The following is a 27,975-nucleotide window of genomic DNA, read 5'->3' on the forward strand; positions in this document are numbered from 1 at the left end:
TACACAAGTTCACTGCTCTGCCTCACCAGGGTTGCCATTCCATCGGGGTTGAGCAGGAGACTCCGGTTACAAAAATACCTTTGTGTTTATAGGTTAGGTATTCAATGTTCGCTATTGCCATTTGGCCAGTTATCATGTTAACAACCAGGAAATTCCCAAGTGAAACCCACATTAGAAGTTGATGAATCTAGTGACCTGTTTTTCAGCTAATCTCTTAGTTACAACAAGATTGTGTTAGCTAAGCATGTGTGTGTTTATAGGTGACGTATTTACAATGTTTGCTATTTGGCCAAATAAGACACGGCTGATCTGGCCAGAAAGCACATCACTTTCTCACTACACTAGTCTACAGTGTAGGAAAAAAAGTTAAATTCAAATATTTGTGACAATTTCAGAGAGACCAGTCACAGCTGTAGAAGTAGAATTGGATGTGGCAAATGATCAGGTACACTCAGACGTGTTTGTATGTAGAGAGGGGGGAGAGAGAGATCGAGTCTTGTGCACCCAGGCGTGCTAGGTTACTCCGAACATTATTACTCTTTATTATGGCAACATAATATTATAAAAGAAAATATATTAAATTATAAATAAATATAAATTATATTATATAATTTATATGTGTATATGTAACCCCTTGGTTTTGAATTTGGTAAACCATGGAGCTGGAGTCGATATAATTCAGTGCAGAGCTTGACCACCTGTAATCAGTTTACTGCCTATAAATGGGGCACCTGCCTCAGGTCTGTGTTGTGTCTTCAGAGGTAGAAAGAAAGATGTAAAGGCAAATTTTCCTCAAGAATCGGAATCACAGCTAGGTTAAGTTCTCTATGGCAAGCGAACAAGTTGTTCCTCGTTCTGTGCAGTGGCAGAGAGACAAGTTAGACAACACTTTGATGTTGGTTGTTTTCTCGTGTACTGACTCACATAAAACATCATTGAATGCATTGCAATCCATTATAGACTGTGCTGTTGAAGTGAAAAGCGACGACACATTTTCCACCAGGACAAACACATCACTGGGTGTGGTTAGCTGTACTGCAGCTGGTTGGTGGGCTACTGACATAGCTGATGTTACTCAGATGGGGGAGACCTGAAGGCTTTGCCTGCTCCCACGTGGGAGTGGGCATCTCTGAAAGTGTCATTCTAGTTATCATTGTGCCCCCTAAAGGGCCTGTATGAGGAAACCATGAGAGTTGGGGGACTTACTCTGGTAGGGGACAGTCTTCCGTGGAACACAGTAATGAGTGTCGTATGCACTGTAGGACAGGGGGAGGAACAATCCACAGAGAATGCTCAGGGCAGAGAGAGGAGACATGGCTTAGAGTCCAGGTACAGTCCTGCTCTGCCACCAAACCACAGTGCAGACAATTAGAGTCCGGTCATGATTGAGTCTATAGGTCCTGTGGCTGATTTGGCTGCTGCCTTTTTCTTTTCTTCAAATGGTGGTAATGGTGCTGCCCTGGGCGTGTACCACACTGCTCCAGGTCAGTCCCGTTTACACTCCCTCTATAAACAGTTCAGAAGTTCACACAGGTCACGCAGGACGCAACATGTGGCCACTGGCCAACACAGAACTTCTTGGTTCAGTTCAGTTCAGTTTGGTTCCCAAAGTGTGATGTTTCCGGGGTGGCTGGATGGCTATGTTGGCGTTAGCCTCCAACACAGCGCCGGTGAGACGCCAATGTCTTCTCTGGAAGGTGAGAGAGAAGCCATGCTGCCACGGCTACTGGTGAGGGATGTTGGAGGAGAGCTTCTTCATGCTGATCCACAGACTTCCTAGAAAGAGTAGGAGGGAGTAGTGTGAGAAATAGCCTACAAGGGAGAGTGAGAGAGAGTCAAAGAGATGGTCAGAGAGAGAGAGAGAGGGAGAGGGATAGATGAATAATCAACGAACAAAAAAACAGGGCGGACGGACGGACGGACAGACAGACAGACAGACACCAAGTTTTTCTTGTGTATGTTATTCTATACAAAGACATATGGGGGCAGGCATAATGAGAGAGAGGAGAATAACAACAACAACAACAACAACAACAACAACAACAACAACAACAACAACAACAACAACAACAACAACAACAGTGACTGCAGTTCACACATCAGATTGCTCACTGATTTCTGGTGCATGCTTGTCAAAGCCATAATGTTAAATATGGGCCAGCCTTAGCCTCATATCAACAAGGGTAACCCACAGCAACAAGTATCACACTCGGGTACGAACATAATAACATATGCTGTGAACTTATCTGACCGTGCACAGCAGAGGAAACCAACGTGAAATGCAGCGAAGAAGACACTCTCTCTCTCTCTCTCTCTCTTCCACTCTCTTCCACTCTCTCTCTCTCTCTCTCTCTTCCACTCTCTCTTCCTGTCCTCCTCCCAGACACAGGCTCTGCTTCCTCAGGCTCAGCTGGATCCTGCATGCAGTAAGTAGTGTGGGATCTGCTCAGCTGGATCCTGCATGCAGTAAGTAGTATGGGATCTGCTCAGCTGGATCCTGCATGCGGTAAGTAGTGTGGGATCTGCTCAGCTGGATCCTGCATGCGGTAAGTAGTGTGGGATCTGCTCAGCTGGATCCTGCATGCAGTAAGTAGTATGGGATCTGCTCAGCTGGATCCTGCATGCGGTAAGTAGTGTGGGATCTGCTCAGCTGGATCCTGCATGCGGTAAGTAGTGTGGGATCTGCTCAGCTGGATCCTGCATGCAGTAAGTAGTGTGGGATCTGCTCAGGTGGATCCTGCATGCAGTAAGTAGTGTGGGATCTGCTCAGCTGGATCCTGCATGCAGTAAGTACTAGTGTGGGATCTGCTCAGGTGGGTCCTGCATGCAGTAAGTAGTGTGGTATCTGCTCAGCTGGATCCTGCATGCAGTAAGTAGTGTGGGATCTGCTCAGGTGGATCCTGCATGCAGTAAGTAGTGTGGGATCTGCTCAGCTGGATCCTGCATGCAGTAAGTAGTGTGGGATCTGCTCAGCTGGATCCTGCATGCAGTAAGTAGTGTGGGATCTGCTCAGCTGGATCCTGCATGCAGTAAGTAGTGTGGGATCTGCTCAGGTGGATCCTGCATGCAGTAAGTACTAAGTAGTGTGGGATCTGCTCAGGTTTGGACATGCAGGCAGATGACGGTGATAATGTAGCGCTAGGCCTAACAAAAATAATGGTTTGGTTCCGGTTGCCGACCGACCCTGCCGATTTAGGTGCAACCCAATTTATTTTATGAGTTTAAAAAAAAAAGTAAAAAGTAAAAGAAAAATAATAATAATTTACAATAAAGTTTCATAAAAATCTTAGTCAAACCTTTAGTATTATGGATATTAAACATGCTGGCAGAGTACATGCATCCATGTTGTCGTGAACATTTTAATTAAATAAAGAAATTCCCTATCCATAGTCGCCGTGGGAAGAGATAAAATAAAAAAATTAAATAAAATAAATTCCCTACCTACTCATGGCCTTAACTGACAACCAACAGGAACCAAACAATATTTTTTTTTATGCCCTACTTGCTCAACACAGAGCCCCTCTCCTCTGTTGTGATTCATCCCGGTTGAGACCTGGCAGTTAGCAGCACTCAGTTAGCAGCTCTCATTCTGTTCTCACACCTAGGCATGAAGCAGCTGCTGCAGAATGCATACAGAATACAGACAGCGACTTTGTCTCTCATATATTCAGAGCTGTATGCAAATGATATACTATTTGGATTTAGCATTTTGAAAGAAATGATAACCTGACAAGTCTTTCAGAGTTCTCACATGAAGGTAACATCTACAGTAAATAGCTTGAGAGAGAGAGAGAGATACTCACCTACACTTAGTGGTGGAAGGTAACAACATATTTGCACTCAAGTACTGTATCTAAGCACGATTTCGAGGTACTTGTGCTTTAGTATTTGAGTATTGTAATTTTTTGGGAACTTTGTACTTTTACTCCACTACATTCCTAAGTAAATATTATATTATTTTACTCCACTGCATTAATCTGAACCCATCAGACGTTAATTTGTCTAGTTAATTTGAAGAAAATTATTTTGCATAAAAGAAACATGGCAAAAATGTATACCATTATGTACTTTTCAAATTTGAAGCCTACCAACTTCAAGAGGACGTAATCAGAGCAGCATAACTGGACCACATGCCACTGTAACATAACCTTTAGAGGTCAACGGTTCGAGGGTTGAACTCTCCCAAGCACTGGAATACAAAAACATCATGTAGAGAGTGCATACTTTTACTCTAGAGCGACTACTTCTCTACTTTTACGCAAGTCGAATTTTGAACGGAGGACATTTACTTTGACCAGAGTGCAGTTTTATCTGGGTAGTTCTACTTTCACTTTAAGTAAAAGTAACTGTGTACTCCTTCTTCCACCAACTACCTCCCAACAACCTCAGTTGGGAAAAGCGCCTTCTGAAACAAACCGGCGTGCTGGTTCCTTGTTGTTACTTGACGGAGCCGTGGGACAAGCTGGTGCATGCATGGAGCTCCTCTGTTGGCAGAGCAGGGATACCTTGCATACTTTACCCCTGAGGCTCTGAGGGAGGGGGGGGGGGGGGTAGAGCAGAGCACTACAGCTGGTTGGAAGGACTGCAGGTTGTTTTTCACAGACATTTCCAAACAGTGTGGACAGGCAGGTATGTGTACAATAATAGAACGGAACACTGCAGTTGTCGCTCTTTTCTCTTCCCATGTTTTTCTTGGGGGTCTCTCTCTCTCTCTCTCTCACACACACACACAGACACATGTGGTCTGGGGCGCGAGACAGAGACACATAGCTGAGGGATTCTACTACAATACATATAAAGTGTGGACTCTGGAGTGACTTGGAGTGTTGTATGCACTCAATGAGTTAGTGTTACTTGTGGCGCCGCGGAATGCTTACATTTTGGTCTTTCGCTGTTAACCATGGTCCTGTGAGGCATGTTTTTAAACCAATGGGCTCCTGTAAATCACTTATATTAGATTAGCCGTTGTACTGACTTCATTGTGAATTTGGCAGAAATTCACACAATTACAGGTTCGATTACAGGTTCGAAACAATCAGGTATTAAACTGTGTGTGGGTATCAAGCTATAAAGACTGTCAGGCTTTAAAACTGTGTAGGACCCAGGCCTAGAACTGTGCCCTGAGAGAGGGAACTGCACCCTGAGAGGGAGGTTTGCCCTGAGTGGGAGGTTCGAAGGGTCAAACTGGGTTTCAAACAAGAGGTAAGACTAAGGTTTTAAACTGTGGATACCAAACAGAAGGTAAAGACGACTTTGAACTGTTAAAACAGTAATCCAGAACAATTTTATTGCACTGTAAAAAACTGTGATTTTATATGTCTGCACTTTATGTGCTCATTTCATGTCTATTCTATTCTACTAAAACTGAATCAAACCATAAACAAAGTGGCCTGTTGGGATGTTAGATCCTAATGTGAAAAACTGTGATTTTATATGTCTGCACTTTATGTGCAAATTTTACCCTTGCTATTATTTTACTTATTTTTACTTTTATTTCTACAACCCACTCTCTGCTGGGTGCATACTACATTCAAATAAAGGCACTTCAAGGATCAATCCCTGTTTCTTCTCAGCCCTCTGGACTATATCTTTGCTTTGTGTTTACTTTGAAATAACATCTTCCCCCTGCAACACACATATTCAAAATTATATCATCAGCCTTCCAGCACAAGTTAATTGCTTTCCCTGACACAGGTTTATCTTTTGACCACATTCTGACACATTAGCATTAGTACTACTACTAAACCACCATCAGCTTTCCATTGAGGCAGAAACACACTGGTGTGAAATCCAATGGTGTGCTTCTTTTAAAGGGGACAAATGCTTTTTCTCAGTACAGCCAGCAAAACCTGCTTAAAGGAACACGCCAACTTTTGGGGAAATTAGCTTATTTGTCATCTACCCTGGAGTTTGAGACAAGCAGATACATACCTGTAACTGAGGGGTACAATTCCCTGACTGTATTACTAGATATGATACTTACTACCACTACCTTTGTACTTAATATTCGGCCACCCAGTACTCGGCATAAATATATTATGATGAACACTGTCACGTAGATGAAACGGATCCAACACAAATGTACGAATTAGAAATAGGTCTTTATTTCTACACAGCGATGGTGTGTAGAGCAAGCACTTAATCAAATCAATCACATTTATGAATGGGAATTAGTATGCACTTTTATGGCAAGAGTATTCGTCGGTATATCAATAGAGAATGTCCAATCTCTGAAGGCGCAGGTGGTACATATACGACCTGGAATAGTTAAGGAATAACAGCAATGTTACTTTAATGATTATAGACTGGATACACTAGGGGGGGTTACTCCGGTCGCTTGTAAGCCGACAGGAGTAGGAAGGGGGGGGGGTAGAGTCCGGTTGCCTCATCCGGCCAAGGGTATCCCAGGTGAACCCACTGTAGTGCCGTTCAATGCGCCGGCGATCCTTGGACCACAGATGAAAGCAGGTGGACTCTCTGTGAGCCGGCTCTCTCCGGTCCACGGGGGAGAGACGTGAAGCGACCTCGTCTTGCAGAGCGTCTCCTCACCTTGCGTCCTCTCCAGGGGGGGGGGTTCCAACACACGGCAGTGTCGGGGGTCTTTATCCATGGAATAATCAACGTATACAAAGCATAATCCGTGCCTGGGAAGGCGGGCTGTCGTCGGTAGAATAATCCGGTATACAGGTCCACTCGCTCGTCGGCTCTGGGGCTCCTCGGGTGCAATCTCACATGGGGTCAATCATCCTGGATAAGCAGCCAGTTTTCTGCCCGAAACGATGGGGTGCTGACTACGGTAGTATTCTCACCGCACGAAGCACTATATATTAACAGACTATTATTAGCTTAATAGACTACGTCCAACTCGACGATATAGTGCCAAATATGACTATTCAAATATTAATATACACGATGTCTCAATACCGATGGTAGGCCAAACTTGGCCTTACTCCCACACGTGGCGTCGCGGGGAGGCTTTACGTCTGTCACTCTATTGGAGGGTAAGAAACTGGACTGAAAAGGAAGTCCTACTTTAGTAGCGCAGTATATATACGCACTATGAACAAATAGTCCCATTAGTGGTGCGGTAGCCAGATTCCTACGCGGAACTAGGACTTGTTCGTACATGTTGAGCGGTACGTTTGAACTGGGTCTGGGGGGTATGGCAGCCTGGCACCAAGGTCTCGACCAATAGTAGAATGGAGACTATTATGGGATGTTCAGTAGGCTAGAATGGATATTCAATGCATATTGTACAAGGAATATACAAGGGATATCAGGGAATATTAGAGAATATACAAATACAATTAAATATATATATATAAATAAATATATATATTCGGTTTAATCTGGCCCTTCACAACAGCCACCCCTTGATTGGTCCCAGACCTAATCAGTTAAGCAGAGACAGATTAATCGCGTTGTCTATTTACACATAAGGGTTTGCTGTAGGGGTCAGTCAACTTCACAAAGTCATAGGGTTATAGGGTCATGGTCATCATCGATTGTGTCTGGGAGTCGGGGCAGTTCTATGAGCCTCGCCACGGGACGGGTGTAAGTGCGACCCTGGACAAGCACTTCAGCTGCTCGGACCTTGCCGTCGGCACCGGTGATCACTTTGCTTACGCGGCCGGCCGGCCACATAGCTCTGGGCAGTGATTGATCAATAATCATGACGACTGTTCCTTCTGTCAAATTGTCTCTCTCCTTTACCCACTTCTGGCGGGTCTGTAGAGACGGTAGGTAGTGCAGTAGGAAACTGCTCCAAAACTTGTCGGCTAATACTTGGCTGTACCTCCACATTCGTCGGCCGTTCGCTTCTTCAGGCCGGTACATTGTCTGGGGTAACGCGGGATCTAGCCGCCCCATCAGGAGTGTGTTGGGGTCTGCGGAGATAACAGTGCTCAATCCACAGAACACAGGCTTCTTATTCTCAGCCTCCTCCTGACTGGCTTCCCTCGGGATAGGCGTGGGCCACTCTCCTTCCGGGAGCTTTAGGAATGCTGGGCCGTCACTGTAGACATTGCGATGGGTGAGGTCATCCAGGGGCATCCCCCGGGTGATGACGTCAGCTGGGTTCTGTTTTGTATCAACGTAGCGCCACTCTGTTTCTCCGGTTAACTCTTCGGTTAAGTCTTGAATCTCGGTGACTCTGACTCCCACGAAGACTTTGTACTTGCATGAGTCCGATTTGATCCAGGCGAGTACTGTCGTGGAATCTGACCACAGGATTGTTCTAGACACCGGTATGGTGAGCTCACGTTGGATGAGCGTGGCTAGGTGCGCTCCGGCTAGGGCTGCGCAGAGCTCTAGACGTGGGATAGATTGTTGCTTGCGTGGGGCTATTCTCGAGCGGGCGAGGACAAATGCTGTGTAGATCTCTCCCCCCCTTTCTTGGGCCCGCAAGTAGGCTACTGATCCGTATGCGACCTCTGAGGCGTCACTGAAGACGTGTAAGTCCATTTTACATGTCTCTGGCCTCACCGTGGGTGGGAAGTAGCTTCGGCGCATATTAACGCCTGGGAGTGAGTGGAGCTCCATCTCCCACTCTCTCCAGGTGGATGCAAGGTGTGCGGGAATGGGGTCGTCCCAGCCCTGGTCCTTGTCCCACAATGCTCGTACAATCATTTTTGCCCTGGTGGTGTACGGTAGAATACATCCTAGCGGGTCATATTGTCGGGCGAGTGTTGTGTACACACTCCGTCTGGTGGTCGGCGCCGCCGCCGACCTTCCCTGCTCCGTAGTCAGGGGCTTGTGTCTGTAGTGAAGCGAATCTGTTTTGAATCGCCACACCAATCCCAGGGTCATCTCCTGGGCTTCTCCCGGGATTGTAGCCATCCAGGTCTCGCTGCTGGCTGCCTTGTCCTCGGAGGAGAGGCTGCGCAGTACTTGCGGATCGCTGCTGGCCCACTGCCTGAGATCAAAGCCGCCTTTGATCAATGAGGCGCGGAGTTTAATCAGGAGAGCCTCGGCTTCTTCCTGGGTTGAAAGGCTTTGTAGACAGTTGTCTACGTAGAAGCTGTTCTTTACGCTGTGTCGGACCTCTTCGTCCGCTGCTGGGTCCTCTGCTACATGTTTCTGTAGTGCAAATGTAGCACAGCAGGGGCTGCACGTCGTTCCGAAGGGGAGGACTTCCCATTGGTAGATGGCTGGGTGCTCATCTCCTGGCTTCTCTCTCCATAGGAACCGTAACAGGGGCTTGTCCTCCTCTACTAATCTCACCTGCAGGAACATTCCTTTAATGTCCCCGCTGATGGCCACCTTTTCCTGGCGGAAGCGGAGTAGAACGCCGAGTAGGGAGGGGCCGAGTGTGGGACCGGGCAGTAACTCTTTATTCAGATTTTGGGATCCGATCTGGTAGCTGCAGTTAAATACTATGCGGTCTTTACCGTTGTGATGGACCTTGTGGTGAGGCACGTACCACGATTCAGTGGTCTGGTCAGCCTCTTTAATGTCCATCTTTGTGACGTGTCCCGCTGTGATGAGCTTCTCAATCTCAGCGCGGTATACACTCTCTTGGGCGGGGTTCTTGGCTAAGCGCCGCTCCGTGTTCAGCAGGTACCGTTCTGTGGCGTCTGTCTTGGCGTGGAAAGTAGGCATTCCTTCTCGCCGCAGGAGTGGCGTGGCGTATCTCAACACGCCGTTGACCGGGACTCTCTTGGTCCCTGTCTCGAGGAGGTGAATGGCGTAAATGTCATCTTTAGAGCGAATGTCTTTCTTTCCGTTCTTAAAGGGCATTTGTTCCAAGGTCCATAGCCGCTCTACGTGTTGCAGGAGTGCGGTTTCTCCCTCTGTGACTCGGGAGTGGAGACATCTAGTGGCTGTACTTCGGTTGAGAGATTTGGTGAGCGGGCCTTGGAGAGTCCATCCCAAACGGGTCTCGACTGCTGCAGGACAGCCTCGGGGTCCGGTATGAACCCGGTCTATCGGGACAATGAGGTCTGCATGGTCGGAGCCTATCAACAGGGTCGGCATAGCATTGTCTATGAGCGGGATCGGTAACTTGCGCAGATGTACATATTTCTCCATCAGCTTGGCGACGGGGTATGTGTACCGCGACAGTCCTATTTCTTGGCTGGTGAAAGCGTCTGTAATCTGGTACCGTCGCTCAGGCTGGCCGCTTGCTGCGATAGAGAATGAGACATTCTCGCCCTTTATCGTCTTCAAATCTCGTCTTATTGTCCGAATTGTCATTTGGGTTTCGCTTCCCCGCAGCCCTAGCTGGGCCGCAGCGGAGGCGAGCAGAAGGGTCTTCTCTGACCCGTCATCGAGGACGGCGTAAGTGTCCAGGACTTTATTCTGGTAGCTTAGTGTCACACGCACTACTTTTAGGAGTACTCGGGCTCCACTGCTGCTGGCGGGATCGATGTACATGACGCTCGCTTTGCTGCTGGATGGTGCGGGTGAAGGGCGCCGTCTGTTACTGTCGTGAAGTATGTCCAGATGGGCTCCATCGCACTTGGTGCACCTTTTCTTTAAGCGGCATTCGGCTGCCATGTGTGAGCGCGCACAGCGAAAACAGCGCTTGTTGGACTTTATCCATTGACTTGCTTCCTCCGCGTTCAGCTTGGGGAAGGAGTCACATTGCCCTAGCCAGTGTTCTTTCTCACAGTAGGGGCACACTATCTTCCACTTCTCCGTTCTGGAGGGGGTACTGTGGCTCCTGCTGCTCGGTACTGACTCCGATTGGTGCATCACAGTCACCGATCTTCTTCCATCATTTAGTCGTCTGGTTCCTTCTCTGGAGCCAGGGGTGCTCCGTCCGAATGTATCTAGCCGTAGGCTGCTGACTTCTCTCGCCAGGAAGTCTGCTAGATCGAGGAGGTTCGGTTCGGGGCCATTCGGGTCTCGGTGGTCTCTCTGCCGCCTAAAACGCTCCTGTCGAGCGGGCGGCAGCTTCTCCAAGATCCTTTCCACATTTGAGTTGGCGTAAAGTTCATGCCTCCCCTTCTCTCTCTGCGCTCCCAACATCCCTACCAGGGACTGCACTCTGATGGACAGGTCGTCCAGTGCTCGATTGTCTATTGCTGGGGGTAAGCGGTCGATGTGTCGGATCTCCTGGATCACGTAATCCCATATGCGCCCATACCTCTGGTCCAATGCTACCAGCGCTGCTGTGTATGGGGTGGTGGAAGTCGCGTAGGCGAGCGCTATATTATGTGCGCAGGGTACCTTTAAGTGCTTCAGTAGGATGGCGTATTTATGGCGTTCATCCAATACATCCACCAACATGGTCTCCAGACACATGCGGAGTTCTGTATACTGGGCCCGGTTCTCTTGGGTGAAGTCGGGTACCATAGGCGTGCCAATGTATGACGCTGACTGTGGATACATCGGCGAGCGTTGGGGGAGAGGCCTCCTAGGTGAGTCTCCTCCCGCTCCTTGGTATGGGCTGGTACCGGCAGTGTACCATGGCCCGCTTGTCCAGGTGCTGTTCCTCGGTGCGGGTCGTGCGTCGTGCTCACCCGTGTATAGAGTCGGGGGTCTGTAGCGCAGCTCCGCGGGAGTATAGCCTGGGCTGTACCGGACCTCCTGGTCCGGTAGAGTACTGTGCTGTCGTCGGGCGTGGTTCTCCTCCTCTTCCTCTTCGTCTTCAGTTAGGTCATCCAGTGCTTGTAGTCTCTGGTTTAGCCTCTCCACAGGATATGCTGCTCCTTCCCGGTTGCTAGGTCTCGCTTGGACCGGTGGGGGGAGGTGGTCTGTGGGGGGTATAGACCTCGTCTGTTGGTCAAGTTCAGGGTTGTTTACTCGGCTAGGGGATGCCGCCCTGGAGGTGTGTCTAGACGAGTTCCTGGAGCCTCTGGCGGAGGGAGAGGGTGTTGTCCGTCTGATCAGCTGTTCTATTAGTTGCGCTTGCTGTCTGTCGCGCTCTGCGTCCCGTAGAGCACCAGCAGCTGCTCGCTGGCTGTCTGCTCGGTCTCGGGCCACATTCTCTTCCCTCTGAATGCGTCTTATTTCTAGACGTATATGCTCTTCTTCGCTCCGCTGCTGGATCTGCAGTCGGTCGCGTTCAGCAGCGGCGTTCAGGCTGATGAGGAAGGCCTGCTGTAGGGTCCTCTCTGCCTCGCTGGGAGAAGGCGGTTGTATAGGGGAGCCTTCCCTCGGGGTACTCCTTGCGGAGCCTTGGAGCTCTATCTCCACGGTGCTCTCCCCGTCTTCTTCCGTGCCGAGTTCTCTCTCGGTAGCGTTGTATTCCTCCCGGGACTCATCGGGGACTACTTCTTCAGTACTGGCGGGGTGTGAAGTCATGTCTGGTTCCCACTGGTCCCCACCGTGAACTTGGTCAGTTACATTAGAACCCGTAGGGGCCTCTATGGTCGGGGTAGTCTGGGCGTTGGGGTTAGACATACTTTTACTTTCTAGTTTTACCGCGTTTACTGTTAGTAGAAGACTAGGTTGTTGACTGACAGCGTAAGCCTCTAAGTACTGAGGGAGCCGTCGTTCGCGCTGCGGGCGTTGGTTAGGAGGATCGTTTCGTGGAGTGTTCATCATAGGCCATTTCAATATTAATAACACTATATTAATATTACACTAATTACCCTCCGGCTCGAAGGACCAATTGTAACTGAGGGGTACAATTCCCTGACTGTATTACTAGATATGATACTTACTACCACTACCTTTGTACTTAATATTCGGCCACCCAGTACTCGGCATAAATATATTATGATGAACACTGTCACGTAGATGAAACGGATCCAACACAAATGTACGAATTAGAAATAGGTCTTTATTTCTACACAGCGATGGTGTGTAGAGCAAGCACTTAATCAAATCAATCACATTTATGAATGGGAATTAGTATGCACTTTTATGGCAAGAGTATTCGTCGGTATATCAATAGAGAATGTCCAATCTCTGAAGGCGCAGGTGGTACATATACGACCTGGAATAGTTAAGGAATAACAGCAATGTTACTTTAATGATTATAGACTGGATACACTAGGGGGGGTTACTCCGGTCGCTTGTAAGCCGACAGGAGTAGGAAGGGGGGGGGGGGTAGAGTCCGGCTGCCTCATCCGGCCAAGGGTATCCCAGGTGAACCCACTGTAGTGCCGTTCAATGCGCCGGCGATCCTTGGACCACAGATGAAAGCAGGTGGACTCTCTGTGAGCCGGCTCTCTCCGGTCCACGGGGGAGAGACGTGAAGCGACCTCGTCTTGCAGAGCGTCTCCTCACCTTGCGTCCTCTCCAGGGGGGGGGGGTTCCAACACACGGCAGTGTCGGGGGTCTTTATCCATGGAATAATCAACGTATACAAAGCATAATCCGTGCCTGGGAAGGCGGGCTGTCGTCGGTAGAATAATCCGGTATACAGGTCCACTCGCTCGTCGGCTCTGGGGCTCCTCGGGTGCAATCTCACATGGGGTCAATCATCCTGGATAAGCAGCCAGTTTTCTGCCCGAAACTATGGGGTGCTGACGGTAGTATTCTCACCGCACGAAGCACTATATATTAACAGACTATTATTAGCTTAATAGACTACGTCCAACTCGACGATATAGTGCCAAATATGACTATTCAAATATTAATATACACGATGTCTCAATACCGATGGTAGGCCGAACTTGGCCTTACTCCCACACGTGGCGTCGCGGGGAGGCTTTACGTCTGTCACTCTATTGGAGGGTAAGAAACTGGACTGAAAAGGAAGTCCTACTTTAGTAGCGCAGTATATATACGCACTATGAACAAATAGTCCCATTAGTGGTGCGGTAGCCAGATTCCTACGCGGAACTAGGACTTGTTCGTACATGTTGAGCGGTACGTTTGAACTGGGTCTGGGGGGTATGGCAGCCTGGCACCAAGGTCTCGACCAATAGTAGAATGGAGACTATTATGGGATGTTCAGTAGGCTAGAATGGATATTCAATGCATATTGTACAAGGAATATACAAGGGATATCAGGGAATATTAGAGAATATACAAATACAATTAAATATATATATATAAATAAATATATATATTCGGTTTAATCTGGCCCTTCACAACAATACCCTTTTCTTCTCTGTGCATGCATTAGACTCCAAAACTTTCCTGTAAACATGTTGTGACCTGTGTATTTACCATGTGGAAAAAATTTATAATTTTTGTTTTCTAAGCAGATATATACCGTAATTCCTCGAATAGTAACCGGTATTCAATTAAAAACTGGGTCTCTATTAATGACCGGGTGTGCTGTTGAGCTAAGCAATTATAAGCCGGCCTCCTAATACAAGCCGGGTTTCATGTATATTAGAGGAATTACGGTATTTCCCTCAACGGATTTACCATAGGCAATATATTTAGTTATTGTTGTTATATGCTGGCCTGGCTGTGCAGTAAATACCATATAATGGTATGGTGTTAATGTTTACCAAGAGAGTAAGCCTACCTCAGAATTGTATAAAACGAAGTTATTATTATTATACCAGTATTGTGATTGCACTATTTTACTTTATTAAACTTTTTTTGACCACCTGTAATTGCACTGTTTACTACCGTATTTCATACAGTACTTGGTTTCAATAAATGAACCCAGTACATTTTACTGGGTTCAAACTGACACAAAATGTTGATTTATTCATTATGATCCGTTTGAAAATTAGAAATATAGGCCTCTCTCTTATACATGCCTCCTCCTAATACAAGCCTGGTATCCGCCACAGTTGAAACAAATACAAGCCGGGGATACTATTAGAGGAATTACGGTACTCTGAACTATTTTATGCCGAACCACTGCTGCCTGGGCACAGTTTTTCAAAAAACAACCGGGCTTTTGAGGTCATGAAATCATTGCGCCCAGGCAGCAGTGGTCCGGCAAAAAAAGTATATATCTGCTTAGAAAACAAAAATGTCAAAACAAAAAAAAAGACAAAGACCCCAACGAGTGCAGTAGTTATAGACCTTTAAGCCTCCTCGGAACAGATATCAAACTGTACTCCAAGGTATTAGCCATCAGATTACAAAAGCATATGACGTCTTTAGTTCACCCGAACCAAACTGGCTTCATAGGAGGCCGCCTGATCACTGAAAACATAAGACGAATACTGCACGTACTAGATGCAGACAAAGAGGACACCACACCTAAGGCGATGCTGTCCCTGGATGCTATGAAAGCCTTTGACAGGCTGGAATGGTCGTATCTATGGGCAGTGCTAGAAAGGATGGGGTTAGGAAAAGGATTCATCGATATGATTAAAGTATTATACAAAGACCCATCGGCCATGATTACAACAGGCACAATCATCTCCAAAATCGTTCCGGTATCACGCTCTGCCAGACAGGGTTGTCCTCTTAGTCCCGGACTGTTCAATCTATCATTAGAGCCTTTAGCACAATATATAAGACAATCCCAATCCATAGAACCAATCGTAATCAAGGGCACACAACAAAAAATTTGTTTATATGCGGACGATGTAATATTGTTCATGCAAAACCCCAACACCACATTGCCTCATCTGCTCAAGTTGATTGAGGACTTTGGTGATTTATCGGGATTTAAGATAAATTGGCCGAAGTCGGCTTTCCTTCCACTTAACACCCCTGCAAAAAAAGATACAACCCTCCCAGGAGAGATACCGATGGTTAAACATTTCAGATGCTTGGGAGTGGAAATATTCCCCACCATAAGACAAACGGTGAAGCACAACTACACAAAAATCCAAAACAAAATCAAAGACGACCTTGATAGATGGGCAAAACTTAAAAACACAGTACAAGCACGGATATCAATAGTTAAGATGGATGTACTACCTAAAATCAACTTCTTCAGTTCAATGCTACCGTTACCCCCTCCAGAGGGTTACTGGAAAAGATTACACTCCTCCACATACAAATTTATTTGGAATAACAAACCACCACGTATAAAAAGATCCACCGCACAGAGAAATAAAGCAGATGGTGGCATGGCATTTCCAGATTTTTTCCTATATTTTAAGGCGTACACATTAAGTCCATTGACAACATGGTTTGACTCCCAAGCATTAGCATCCTGGAGAAAATTAGAAGAAAACATAGTAGCCCCACATAGACTGAAGGACATAGCATACACTAAACTACCAATCAAGCACTGTGAACGAAAATTTGGCCCCATAATTAATTACTCATGCGATCCGGATATGGCGTGAATCACAAAAAAAAATCATAACCCACAAAAATGGCACAATTATACTCCCTTATTCAATAACAATGCACTCTTAATTGGAAAACGACCTATAAGATTCCCTATATGGGAAGAGCAAGGCATACACTCATTAGGGGATGTTTTTAACAAACAGGGTTTTTGTAGTGATAAAGAAATACGCAAAAAATTTAATCTCACCAAGTCCACATGGCTTTTTCACAAACAGTTAGAGCTATGTTTGAAGTCTCACGGTGTTCCATTAGACAGACCAATTGAACACCACAGATACCACAAATTCTTCTACGCAAGAGAGACATCGAGAGGTTTTGTTTCAGAATTTTATCATCAATTACTAACGTCCTCGTATGAAACCCTCCAACTAGACTCTGTCTGGAGGAGGGATATACCAGACCTGGAAAATGACTTTGATTGGCAAGGAGCCTGGGCAAATGTCCGACTTACATCAAGGAACCCGGATCATCAACAAATCAATCTTAACTATATTCACAGGACATACTTGACTCCTATAAGACTGTGCCGAATGGGGCTTAAACAAGATTCCAAATGCACCCAATGTACACATGGGGACGAAGGGACATTTATGCACATGTATTGGGACTGCTCACCAGTTAAGGCATTCTGGAAAGATGTGACCCAACAAATATCAAAACTCGTATCTTGGAATATACCTGTACACCCCTCGGTATTACTATTGAATGATGTTTTTGAGTTTGCAGTGAATCCACAGCTAAAGAGATTGGTTTTATCGGGTATCACAGTAGCCAAAAAGCTGATCGCATCACGCTGGTTTCAACCGGAAAAAATTTGCCGTAAAGTTTGGTTTCTTACATATCTCGATGTAATTTACCATGAAATATCTACAGCAAGAATTCTGGGTCTCAATGAATCCAAAATGTCAATGTGGTTAGAAGTGGTGGAGAGAATAAAAGCTAGCTTATAATGGTAGTGTCTGGTTAGGTGCGAGGGATAGTGGAGGTACTTCTCAAGGTGGGGTCCGGGAGGGGGGGGTTCGAGCTGGAGCATATGTGTGTAGGTTTTTTAGATAACAGGTATTAGGGGTATATCTTATATAAGACAACTAACTAAAATGTGATCTCATTGGATGTGCCCTGACAATTAATGCTTGTATATCTTATCGTGTGTTGTCATGTTTGTTTATATGTTTGTTTAAAAAATAATAAAATACAAAAACAAAAAAAAAAACTCCACGTGGTAAATACACAGGTCACAACATGTTTACAGGAAAGTTTTGGAGTTGTATTTGGAGTGTATTTCGTGACTGTTGGGAACTAGGCTACAATGGCACACCTACTTCCAGTGAATGCCGCTAAGCTAGGCTAACTGTTCCCTAAGCCTAAAATGCATGCACAGAGAATAAAATGGTATGTATCCGCTTTCCCAAAAAGTTGGCGTTTTCCTTTAAACTTTTTTAATTAAAGTCATTAAATCACACAAATGAATTTGATTCTATGCCATGTTCAAGTAGGGCTGGGTGATTTATCGAGTTTCAACTTCAATTATGATTTTGGCTTCCTACGATCATGAAAATAAGATAATTGAGATAAGATGATTATTGTGCTGCATGCAGTGTTACTTTAATTTGGTCTGGTGTGAGAAATGCAACGCACCCTTCGCTCACAGCAGTGCGCACCACCCCTCCCCCAAAACCCAAACAGTAGTTTCAGCTTGTGTTGAGAGGGAGGAGGGTTATTTTGAAAGAAGAAAGGTAAAACAAATTCAGATTTTTGCCATAATCGGGCAGCCTTAGGTTCAAGTTCTATCATTTGTAGTTCAGTCACTACACTTTTGTAGCCTAAACATTTATCTATAAATTATTGTATGTTGTGCTATGTAATAAAAACACATTCATGTAGAACATGCATAATGATCTTGTTTATAGCCTGCACATGTTTCTCTTTAAGTTATCTTAATGTTTGAAGTACCAGCTGTGTGTAAATATCTACAATAATATGTAGGGCTGGGTATGGAAATTCAATCATCTTATGGTATTGATCGAATTGCTTCAATACTATCAAATAAATATATTGAAAAATGCTCAAATCAAATTGTATTTGATATCGAATGACCCTGATTCAACACTAAATTTCAGTAATGAAGAAGTTAATCTCACCAGTGTCAGTGAACCGTTTTTTCCAAGATATAACATTTCTTCTGTTTAACCACAATCCAAAATCATCCAAAATGTAACAAAGCCTCCGATTGGCTCTCACAGCACACAACTCAGCAAAGTAAGGTAGCCAGGTAACCAGCTAGTCCCAGTGTTCACCACTATATTCAACCTATCCCTGGCCAAGTCCGTGGTCCCTGCCTGCTTCAAGGTGTCCACTATACTCCCTCCCTGTACCAAAGAACTCGTCCCCAGCAGGCCTAAATGACTACAGACCGGTGGCACTCACCTCTGTGGTCATGAAATGCTTTGAGAGGCTGGTCAAGGATTACATCTGTGCCTACCTCCCTAGTTACTAGGGCCTAGTAACATGGACCCATTGCAGTTTGCATATAGGACAAACAGGTCCACTGACGACGTGGTCTCCCAGGTACTGCACAACACCCTTTCTCACATTGACAGTCAGAAGGGGGGCTATGTGAGATTGCTGTTCATTGACTATAGTTCAGCTTTCAATACCATAGTCCGCACCAGACTGGCTGACAAGTTGATTGATCTGATCTGGGTCTGAACTCCACCCTGAGCGCCTGGATCCTGGACTTTCTGACCGACAGGCCCCAGGCAGTCAGGGTGGGGGAACACACACGCCACTGTGGATTAACTCATTCTGCGCCAATGACAAAAAGTCGGGTTTTAATCGTTATTTCTTTTATTCGCTATATCCATTCATTTTTCATCCATCCAGCCTGATGTTATCATTGGGAATGGGTCTGAGCTTGCAAAAGGCCAATACCGCCGCCTAACGCCTTGCGGCCGGTATTGCACATCATTGGAATCCCTCTGGCTGGGGCTGTGCATCGATTTAAGAAGTCCGGTCCGGGTTTTCCTTCTCGGGCATGACTAACGTTATAACACACGGATTGGGGACACTGGGAGCACCATGGATTCATGTGTTTTGGTTGATAAACGTTGGACAGACGACCGCGATCAATATTTGGAATGGCGATCAGGAATTGGATTATTCTTTTTGCAGTACATCAGATGTGAGGTAAGGACTCTATGTTACCAATCTTGGGTTAATCCGATGTTTTTTCGTAACGATCACAACGTGTCTGTGTGTGTGTGTGCGTGCCGTTGGCACCGACCAAAGCACGGAGGGGCGACTTTTCCTCCCCCGCTTTCGTGCGTGCATGATGAAACATAATACCGATAATCTAGCGTTTATTTCAGAATGATTCATAAATCAAGCGACAAATGGCACGATTTCGAAGGAAATGCATTGAAGTGCCGTTTGTTGGAGTTTATTGGGATTCGACAGGATCACTCTAAAACTATACTCATATTCACGAATCACCACGGTATAAAACGGAAATGTATGTATGAAAGAATTTTTCATGTTGACTGGAAGAAACTCACTGACAATCAACGTGTTTATTAGATCCATAGCTATAATATTTAATATAGTTTTAGCACTCGCAAACACCGGCATTATCCCCATTGAACAGAGTGCTGGCCTTCTTACCACACGGTAAACAGCGACCTCTAGGCGCTGAATGAGTTAATGGGGCTATCGTGGACAGGGTGAGCAGTTTTAAGTACCTGGGAGTCCGCATCACAGAGGACCTGACATGGACAACACACACAGACACTGTGGTAAAAAAAGGCAAGGCAGCGCCTCTATCACCTGAGACAATTAAGGAAGTACAGAGTATCGGGGAAGATACTCCAGTCCTTCTATTCCGGGGCTGTGGAGAGCATCCTGACTGGGAATATCACTGCCTGGTTTGGCAACTGCACTGCCCAGGACGCGTGTACCACTTCCGCAACGGATTTGATTTCCGGGGTTGGCCTGATTGGCCACCAAGCCCACGTGACCCTACACTGGCACGCCCCCCTTGCCCCGCTTACGCCTGAGAGTCACACACCAGCTAGCGGCAGCCAGCGAGCCTTGCTACTACTAGCCGAGTGATGAATGAAGCTTTATCTGTTTCACCTAACAGCACTATTGCTCCGTGATCATAGCCATCCATCTCTAAAGCTAACCACTATTTGTAAAAGCCACAACCACGTTACCATATGTAATAATGTAAATCATTGTGTCGTTGTACATAATGTGTACACCGTTAGAAGCTAACGCAGCTTAGCCTGGTAGCTATTGTTGTGCTAACTTGTGCCAGCTTGTTAGCCAGCATGAATGCCCGATGTAGAAGGCATAGACGCAGGTCGCTTGTTGGCCGGCATGAGTGCCCGATTTGGGGTGGTTCTCTCCTCTTTGTGTGCCTTTGTCCTTGCGGGTGTTCTGCCGGGGGAGCTTGTGGACGCGACAATAGTGGTGGTTGTAGGGTGTTTGAGCTTGTAGCCTAGTTAGCTCGCAGCTATCGTTAGCTTCTAACGCAACGGTGTATACACAATATGTACAACGACACAATGATCAAACACCTTATAAATACTATTGTCATGTCCATAAGTTCCCTGGCAGAATACTTGTGAGGACAAGGGTATACAAGGAGGAGAGAACCATTTTAAATCGGGTATTCATGCTGGCTAACAAGCTGGGTAGCTATGAGCTAACTAGCGCTACAAGCTCAAACACCCTACAACCACCACTATTGTCGCGTCCACAAGCTCCCCCGGCAAAACACCCGCAAGGACAAAGGCACACAAAGAGGAGAGAACCACCCCAAATCGGGCACTCATGCCGGCCAACAAGCGACCTGCGTCTATTGAGATGGATGGCTATGATCACGGAGCAATAGTGCTGTTAGGTGAAACAGATAGAGCTTCATTCATCACTCGGCTAGTAGTAGCAAGGCTCGCTGGCTGCCACTAGCTGGTGTGTGACTCTCAGGCGTAAGCGGGGTAAGGGGGGCGTGCTAGCGTAGGGTCACGTGGGCTTAGTGGCCAATCAGGCCAACCCCCGGAAATCAAATCCGTTGCGGAAGTGGTACACGCGCCCAGGACAGGAAGGCTCTACAGAGAGTGGTGTGCTCAGCAGAACGTACTACGGGTATTGCACTACCATCCCTGCAGGACTTATACAATAGGAGGTGCAAATCCAGAGCCTGCAGAATAATGAAGGACCCTCACCACCCCAACAATAGCCTGTTCAAGCTGCTGCGGTCAGGCAAGCGCCTCTGCATACATGCAGCAAGAACAGAGATACTCAGACTCAACTTCTTCCCCAGGCCATCAGAACACTGAACACTGATCTCTCCACACACAAGCACACATGAACGAACACACACACACACACACCACACATAAACATAAAAGAAAGGGTCACTTTAAAAAAAACATAACTGTATGTTTTTGTATAGTATAGTTAGTAGTATAGTATAGTTATATATAGTATACCTGTATATTGTATAGTATATTGTATAGTAGTGTATATAGGACTCATTACCTTTTAATTTGTAAGCTTAGCATTGTATTGTATCTTACTACTTTTTATCGTGTCTATTTTATTATCTATTCTATTTCATTCTATTATTATTAGTATTTTTTGCACAATCAAGGCGGGCATGGCCACCTTCATTTCACTACATGTCTCGTGTATGTTTGTGACGAATAAATCTCTTGAATCTTGAATATAAGGTATCGCAAAAAAAGTATTGTTTTATCTATATTGAATTCCAGGTGTCAGTATTGGCACCGGTATCAAGACATTTTCAAACAAAACCCAGCCCTAACAGTATGGTAATACCACATGTTTCAGAGTTAACAAAGATGAAACAAAACAAATAGAAGCAACAAGAACTTCATCAAGATTAAACTTCCTGTTAGTTAGCCTTCAGTTCCTAATTTAACTGTGAAGCAGTGAAACTGTTAATTAATTAATCTGCTTCTTGTATCTAACCAGGATAGTCTGCTAACAGACAATAACAATCATGTATTGGAGTAGTGCAGCAGATTCCTTTATTGCAGTCTTGAGGCCCACAGCATGAGGTTCAATGACTATACATGAAGCTGTATCATAAACTTAATATGCCCTGTAGCTGGGAGGCATATACAACGTCATGGATCCATGCAAAGATATGGATTCTTACTGTACAAATCGCAAAATGATACATGTTTTTTGTGTTATTCTAAAAATAATTTCTTGGAGCAGTATTATTAAGATTTTGGATTAAAATATACACAACTGTATTACAAAAAAATACATCATATAGATGTGAATTCACTTTGATCATGTACTTTGCACTTGGAAAAACCAAATACTGTTATACCATCAAAAATAAGAAGAATATCATGGTAGGCCTGTCATATTTTGACCATATTGCCCAGTCGCAACATCTTTGAACTCTACAGGCATGAACATATCTATATCTCAGCAATATCTCAGGCACACTATTAATATGGTTGTTGTAGAAAACAACAAATACTGGCTCAACAGCAACTAGGTGCTCTCTGCATAGTAAATCCCCAAACTACGCAATTTAAAACATGCGGTGACACGCACAGCTTTTCCGCGAACATGAGTCATAACAACCGGAATACAAAGGCTTGTGAACATATAAACTAGAAGTGCCCTGTTGTTGTGGTCCTGGCTGCATATTGTACTGTACATATAGGTCAGGCCGAAATACTCCTGTCACTTCTACATTTGAATCTATTCTCAAATGAATGAATGTCTGTGGGTTGTTCTGTAACTGATTAACCACAGGGCAACAATCAGAGGAGTCGGTTGGTGACCTGGTCGGCTAGCTGCTCAGTGGTTCTCAACCTGGGGGTCAGAGCACCCAAGCGGGACGCAAGATGATTTTGGGGGGTTGTGAAGATATATAATAATAATAATAATAATAATAATAATAATAATAATAATAATAATAATAATAATAATAATAATAATAATAATAATAATAATAATAATAATAATAAACTTTATTTGTATAGCACCTTTCCTACAGGAATTTCAGCCCAAGGTGCTTCACGGCAGGAAATACAGTAAAATATATAGAAAATTAGCATAAAATAGAAAATAAAAGCAATGCAGAAAATAACAATACAACAAATAAAAGAAAACAATAGAAATATCATAGGAATAGCATAGCAGCATAAACAGCTAAATAGCTCTCATTTACAATACAATAATCACAGTGTGGATGTAGTGAGTGTAACGTGGCAGAATGCATTAAAAGGCTAAAGTGAAGAGATACATTTTTAGCTTCCCCTAATGTCCATAGGTTAAGTGTTCCATAGCTTTGGTGTGTAATTAGCAAAGGCTGCATCCCTGATTTTCTTTAGGCTGTTGCTGGGAACCTTCAATAAACCAGCAGTAGATGATTATAGACATTATAGACAGATTACAGACAAGAGAATTGGCAAGGTAGCGTGGTCCTGTTCCATTTAGGGCTTTGTATATAAGGAGGAGGACCTTAATCAATACAATTTGTTTACCAGAAGCCAGTACAGAGTAGCTAAAACTGGACTAATGTGCTCTCTCCTCTTGGTTCTAGTTAATTAATAGTCTAGCTGCAGAGTTTTGAATGAGCTGAAGTCTCTCCATGTTCTTTTCCGGGAGGCCAGTGAAGAGTGCATTACAGTAGTCAAGTCGGCTTGAAGTAAAGGCATGGTATCCGTTTTTCAGCGTTCTTTTGATTTATAAATGGTCATACTTTAGCTATGTTTCTAAGGTGGAATAATTATGTTTTTGTAACCTTGTTAATGTGGGACTTAAAGCTTAGATCTAGTATAGATGCATTTTTGGTGTGAACTAATGAATATTTGAAGCATAAAGCCCTCCTCCAATCATTAATCGCTAAGTTAGGAGAAATTGTGTGAATGTTCACCAATCTGACTATGCTTGACTATCGAGGTGGGGTCACAAACAGGCAGACATCCCTCTGTTTTTAGCGGTCACAACCCAACAAGGTTGAGGACTACTGGGCGAGCTGACTGGCTGTTTGGCTGGTTGATCGGCTGATATGCTTTGAGTGACCAGTTAGCTGCCTGTAAAAGCGAGCTGACTGGCTGTATGTCTGTCTGTCTGCCTGCCTGTGTTATTGCTGGCCAGCTCACTGGCAGGCCGCATCTCTAGCCGTCTGGCTGATGGGCTTTGTCCCACTGTGTTCCATCAACCAGCGCCTGAACAGGAAACTGGCTGTGGGAGGGTATTCACCTCTGACACTCCTTACGACACAGCCAACGATGTTCACTGGGAAGTGGAAAACACACCCCAGTTCAGCAGCAGGTTATATTTTGCAGAGATAAGTCAAATCATTTTTTTTTAATCATAACAACAATAGCTTGCCATCTTTTGTTTTGAGGGTTAAGCTAAATGTAATTAGTTGTGATAATAATAAAACGAGATCCCAAAACCTGATGTGCTTCTGATTTTCTAGCCAACTGAGGTGAAAAGTTATATGTAATCTACACTACTTACCTACCAAGATGCATGTTAATAATGATCAAAGAGATTTTAAGATGAACAGCAAATGGGTAGCAACCTGTTCTTAATGTGACAGCTCTGACTCTTACAAATTGAGCATTATTTGTCAGGGTTTCCGCCAGGAACGTGTTTTAGTCAAGGGGGGTAGTAACTTATCACACTCACACACACACACACACACACACACACACACACACACACACACACACACATACACACACACACACGTCTCAGCATGAACTGGGACACAAAGGGAAAATATGAACACCCTAAAATCTGTCATCCTGAATCATCCTGTGTAGTGTGACCAGTTCTCTGACAGATGGAGGCAGCGAACTGGGGATGATGTGGCCCGGAAACTAAATATTATGGGCATTTAAACTGGAGTGGAATTAAACTGGATAACGTTTTTTGATTGAGGTGAATTCCTTTAACTTTGCAAAGTTGATACAATGACTGATTGTACAGGTGTATTAACACAGGTGTGGCAAAACAAACATGGACACAGGGAGAGAGCAAAGCGCTGTTATCACAATCACTGTTCTGGAATCTGGTGGCAGAAATACCTTGACTTGAGTGCATGCATATGTGATGATTCCTACCACATTACAACAGTTAATTATAACGCTAATTCATTCTAAATTAATTATATCAACAAACAGAAGCTTGTCATTTCTATATTTTGACTTAAATGTTACAAAATACTTTTTGCCCGGGGTTGCCCAATTAATTCACTGTGTTGGTGAATAATTATGTGCTACTGCCTACTGTCTCCTTAAATAATGAACACTATTTTGGTAGGGACATACCGATATGAAAATGTTGACAAATACCGATAACCGATATTAACATTTCTGTTATAGCCGATAACCGATATTACTAATGTCGATATAATCTGTATAAATTAAACGAATTTCTATACGAAACAATGTTAGCCCACAATCCAAGTAATGCAAGTAACGTTACCCTAACAAACTGGCCAAAGAAATAAAAAATAAAACACACACACACAACAGCAGCTAGACGGATCACAGATAATCAGTTGTTCACATAAGCCCAGTTTTGCTCATCGGACTGATACTGATACAGTATGAAAAAAAACCACTATTATAGGCCATTACCGATATGGTCACTGATGTATCGTACATCCCTATTTGGTATTTATTTGGTATGATGACATTATTTGGCTGTTGTTAACGTATCCTACTAAAAGCCAAAAATAATACTTGCCATGTGGAGGCATGAAGAAAGGCAGGCATGAGACAAGTTAAAACGTCCTTCTCATTTACCTTTTTCCTTTCTGAGTCCGACCATGTGCCACTGTTTTGCCTTCTACTCTGATTCCCCGGGGTCAAGTTTATCAGGCTTCTCAGAGTGTCTCTGGTGATTAAAAAGTCACATGACCCAAAAACAAGACAAAACGTATTCTAAATCAGTGATCACTTGTCAAATGGTATTAATGTATGCATGCTGCTACTGTACGTGTGCATTTAACACTAGTTAAAGTTTTGTATTTGACATTTGGTTTTAGTTTATATTTAGTTTTGTTTTCAATTCAGTTTAGTTTAAGTTTGTTTCCAGAGTGGGTTTGCTAGTTTCAGTTTAGTTTTTAAAATGTGTTAGTTTTAGTATAGTTTCTAATCTATTAGTTTCAGCATTCATTTTCGTCTTTTGGTTTATTATAATATGGGGTGGTATTTGTCAGGATTTAAGAAGTTCAGAGAGTATACGTATTATGTAATACAAACACAGCACTTTGACAAATTTGACCAAATTGACAAAGATAAAAAATATTTTCTGTACATGTTTATTTTAGTTAATTTTGTTCATAATATAGTTTCAGTTGGTTTTCGTTTTTTTTCTTTTTCTAACGTCTAGTTTTTGATATTTTTTTCAGTTAACTAAAATGTTTTCACACCTAGCTTTTGTAGTCAACTATAATAACCTTGCTCAGACCACAGTGTCCAAGCATACTGTGTACTATGTCTGCCCTAGCACAGTGCAGTCTGAGTCTGTGCAATGAGTTAACACGTGACCCCACTGAGAAAGAGCAGCTAAAACTGGGCTAGTCCCCAGACTGTGTGACACCACTTAACCTCCACACCCCTAAGCAGGTCATGCAATTTATACACCATCCCATCATAGTGCTACATTCTAATCGTGTGCAGACAATATCTCAATTGTACACCATATTGTAATATTAGGTGAAAATATGTATTATATTATTGAAGTCTGTTATGTCCAATAATTAATAAAAAAAAAATGACGACATTCTAGCTTTTAGTTTCTACATTCTAGTTTGCTGCTATTTTGTGTTAAAGGATTTATGACATTTAGAGCACAATCCTTGACCTGAACGTTGTTTCATTTGAGATATCTCTCTTAGCCTAGGACTCTGTATCCTGACTTTTTGTTTTCGTTTTTTTGTAGCCAAAATTTTGTTTGGTCATATTGTTGATCTAATAATCAGTTAGTTAGTTAGCAAACCTTATTGCAAGTTCTCCAAACGTGCTACAAACCAAGCCCATGGAGTAGCTACATAACACACCCCTGTAACAGGTGGGGTCTTCACTTAATACATTGACAGTCACACATAATCTATAGACAATGTCTATAGTAAACACGTCTTGACGTCATAGAACTGATAGAACCACGTTATTATTAGATCGGGACAGCCTATAATCTATTCTACACGACCGAAGTCGCAGCACCTATATCCATCCCACAGCCTGCCAATCCAATTCGCTGTAGCCTGAGCTCCGCGGAGAAGCGTTGACTTGTGGACAGGAGGAGGACAGACCCATAATGCAAAAAAAAGAAAAAGAAAAAAAAACACTTGTAAAGATCCGACTCAAGTCACTACTCACCCAAAGTTAGATTTGTTTTGCGTATACATTGGCGACTGGTTTAATTCCTTGATTTGCGCGTATCTGGCTGCATGGTATTTGCTTGTGTCTCCCCACCTGTAACGTTCGCCACAGATCCAGATTATCCTGACAGCGATAATCGCGTGTTTGGCTACACCCCAGTTCAGTGGGCTTCACATAGTGGGCTGTACCTGGCAATAGTGCTCTCAGGACCCGCATTTCTCGGAGACGCTCTCTGATTGGCCCACGCCTGTTTCTACACTGGTTAAGCTTAGGCACTCTTCGAAGTTGGTTAAGGTTAGAGTTTGTCTTAGAGCGTGACGGCAAGTTCTTTCGACGGTTAAGCTTAGGCACTCTTTCGAAGTTGGTTAAGGTTAGAGTTTGTCTTAGAGCATGGCGATATAGAACGCCAGGTAGTTTGCAGGCTGTTCGACGCGGAAATGGGCAAAGACACAGCTCGTTACGC

The 27,975-nt window shown here is 44.4% G+C and overlaps 1 protein-coding gene across 4 annotated transcripts in view; it reads right to left on the reverse strand.

The window, feature by feature from the left end:
- LOC311247354 (semaphorin-4E) overlaps nt 1-27,644 on the reverse strand; it is a 48,290-nt gene extending 20,646 nt beyond the window's left edge. For 2 of the 4 annotated variants that reach the window (XM_084337726.1, XM_084337723.1), the window contains exons 1-2: nt 27,510-27,629; nt 1,207-1,812 (exon numbers count right to left, since the gene is read on the reverse strand). In XM_084337726.1, coding sequence (XP_084193852.1) covers nt 1,207-1,315 — 109 coding nt within the window. In that variant the 5' untranslated portion in view covers nt 1,316-1,812; nt 27,510-27,629. Of the gene's footprint in view, nt 1-1,206; nt 1,813-27,509 lie in introns of all 4 variants that reach the window. The other 2 variants (XM_084337724.1, XM_084337725.1) reach the window with 2 other exon arrangements.
- Nucleotides 27,645-27,975: the final 331 nt, after the last annotated feature.

This window comes from Notolepis coatsorum (assembly GCF_963971535.1).
Source record: "Notolepis coatsorum genome assembly, chromosome: 2".
Taxonomy (NCBI): domain Eukaryota; kingdom Metazoa; phylum Chordata; class Actinopteri; order Aulopiformes; family Paralepididae; genus Notolepis; species Notolepis coatsorum.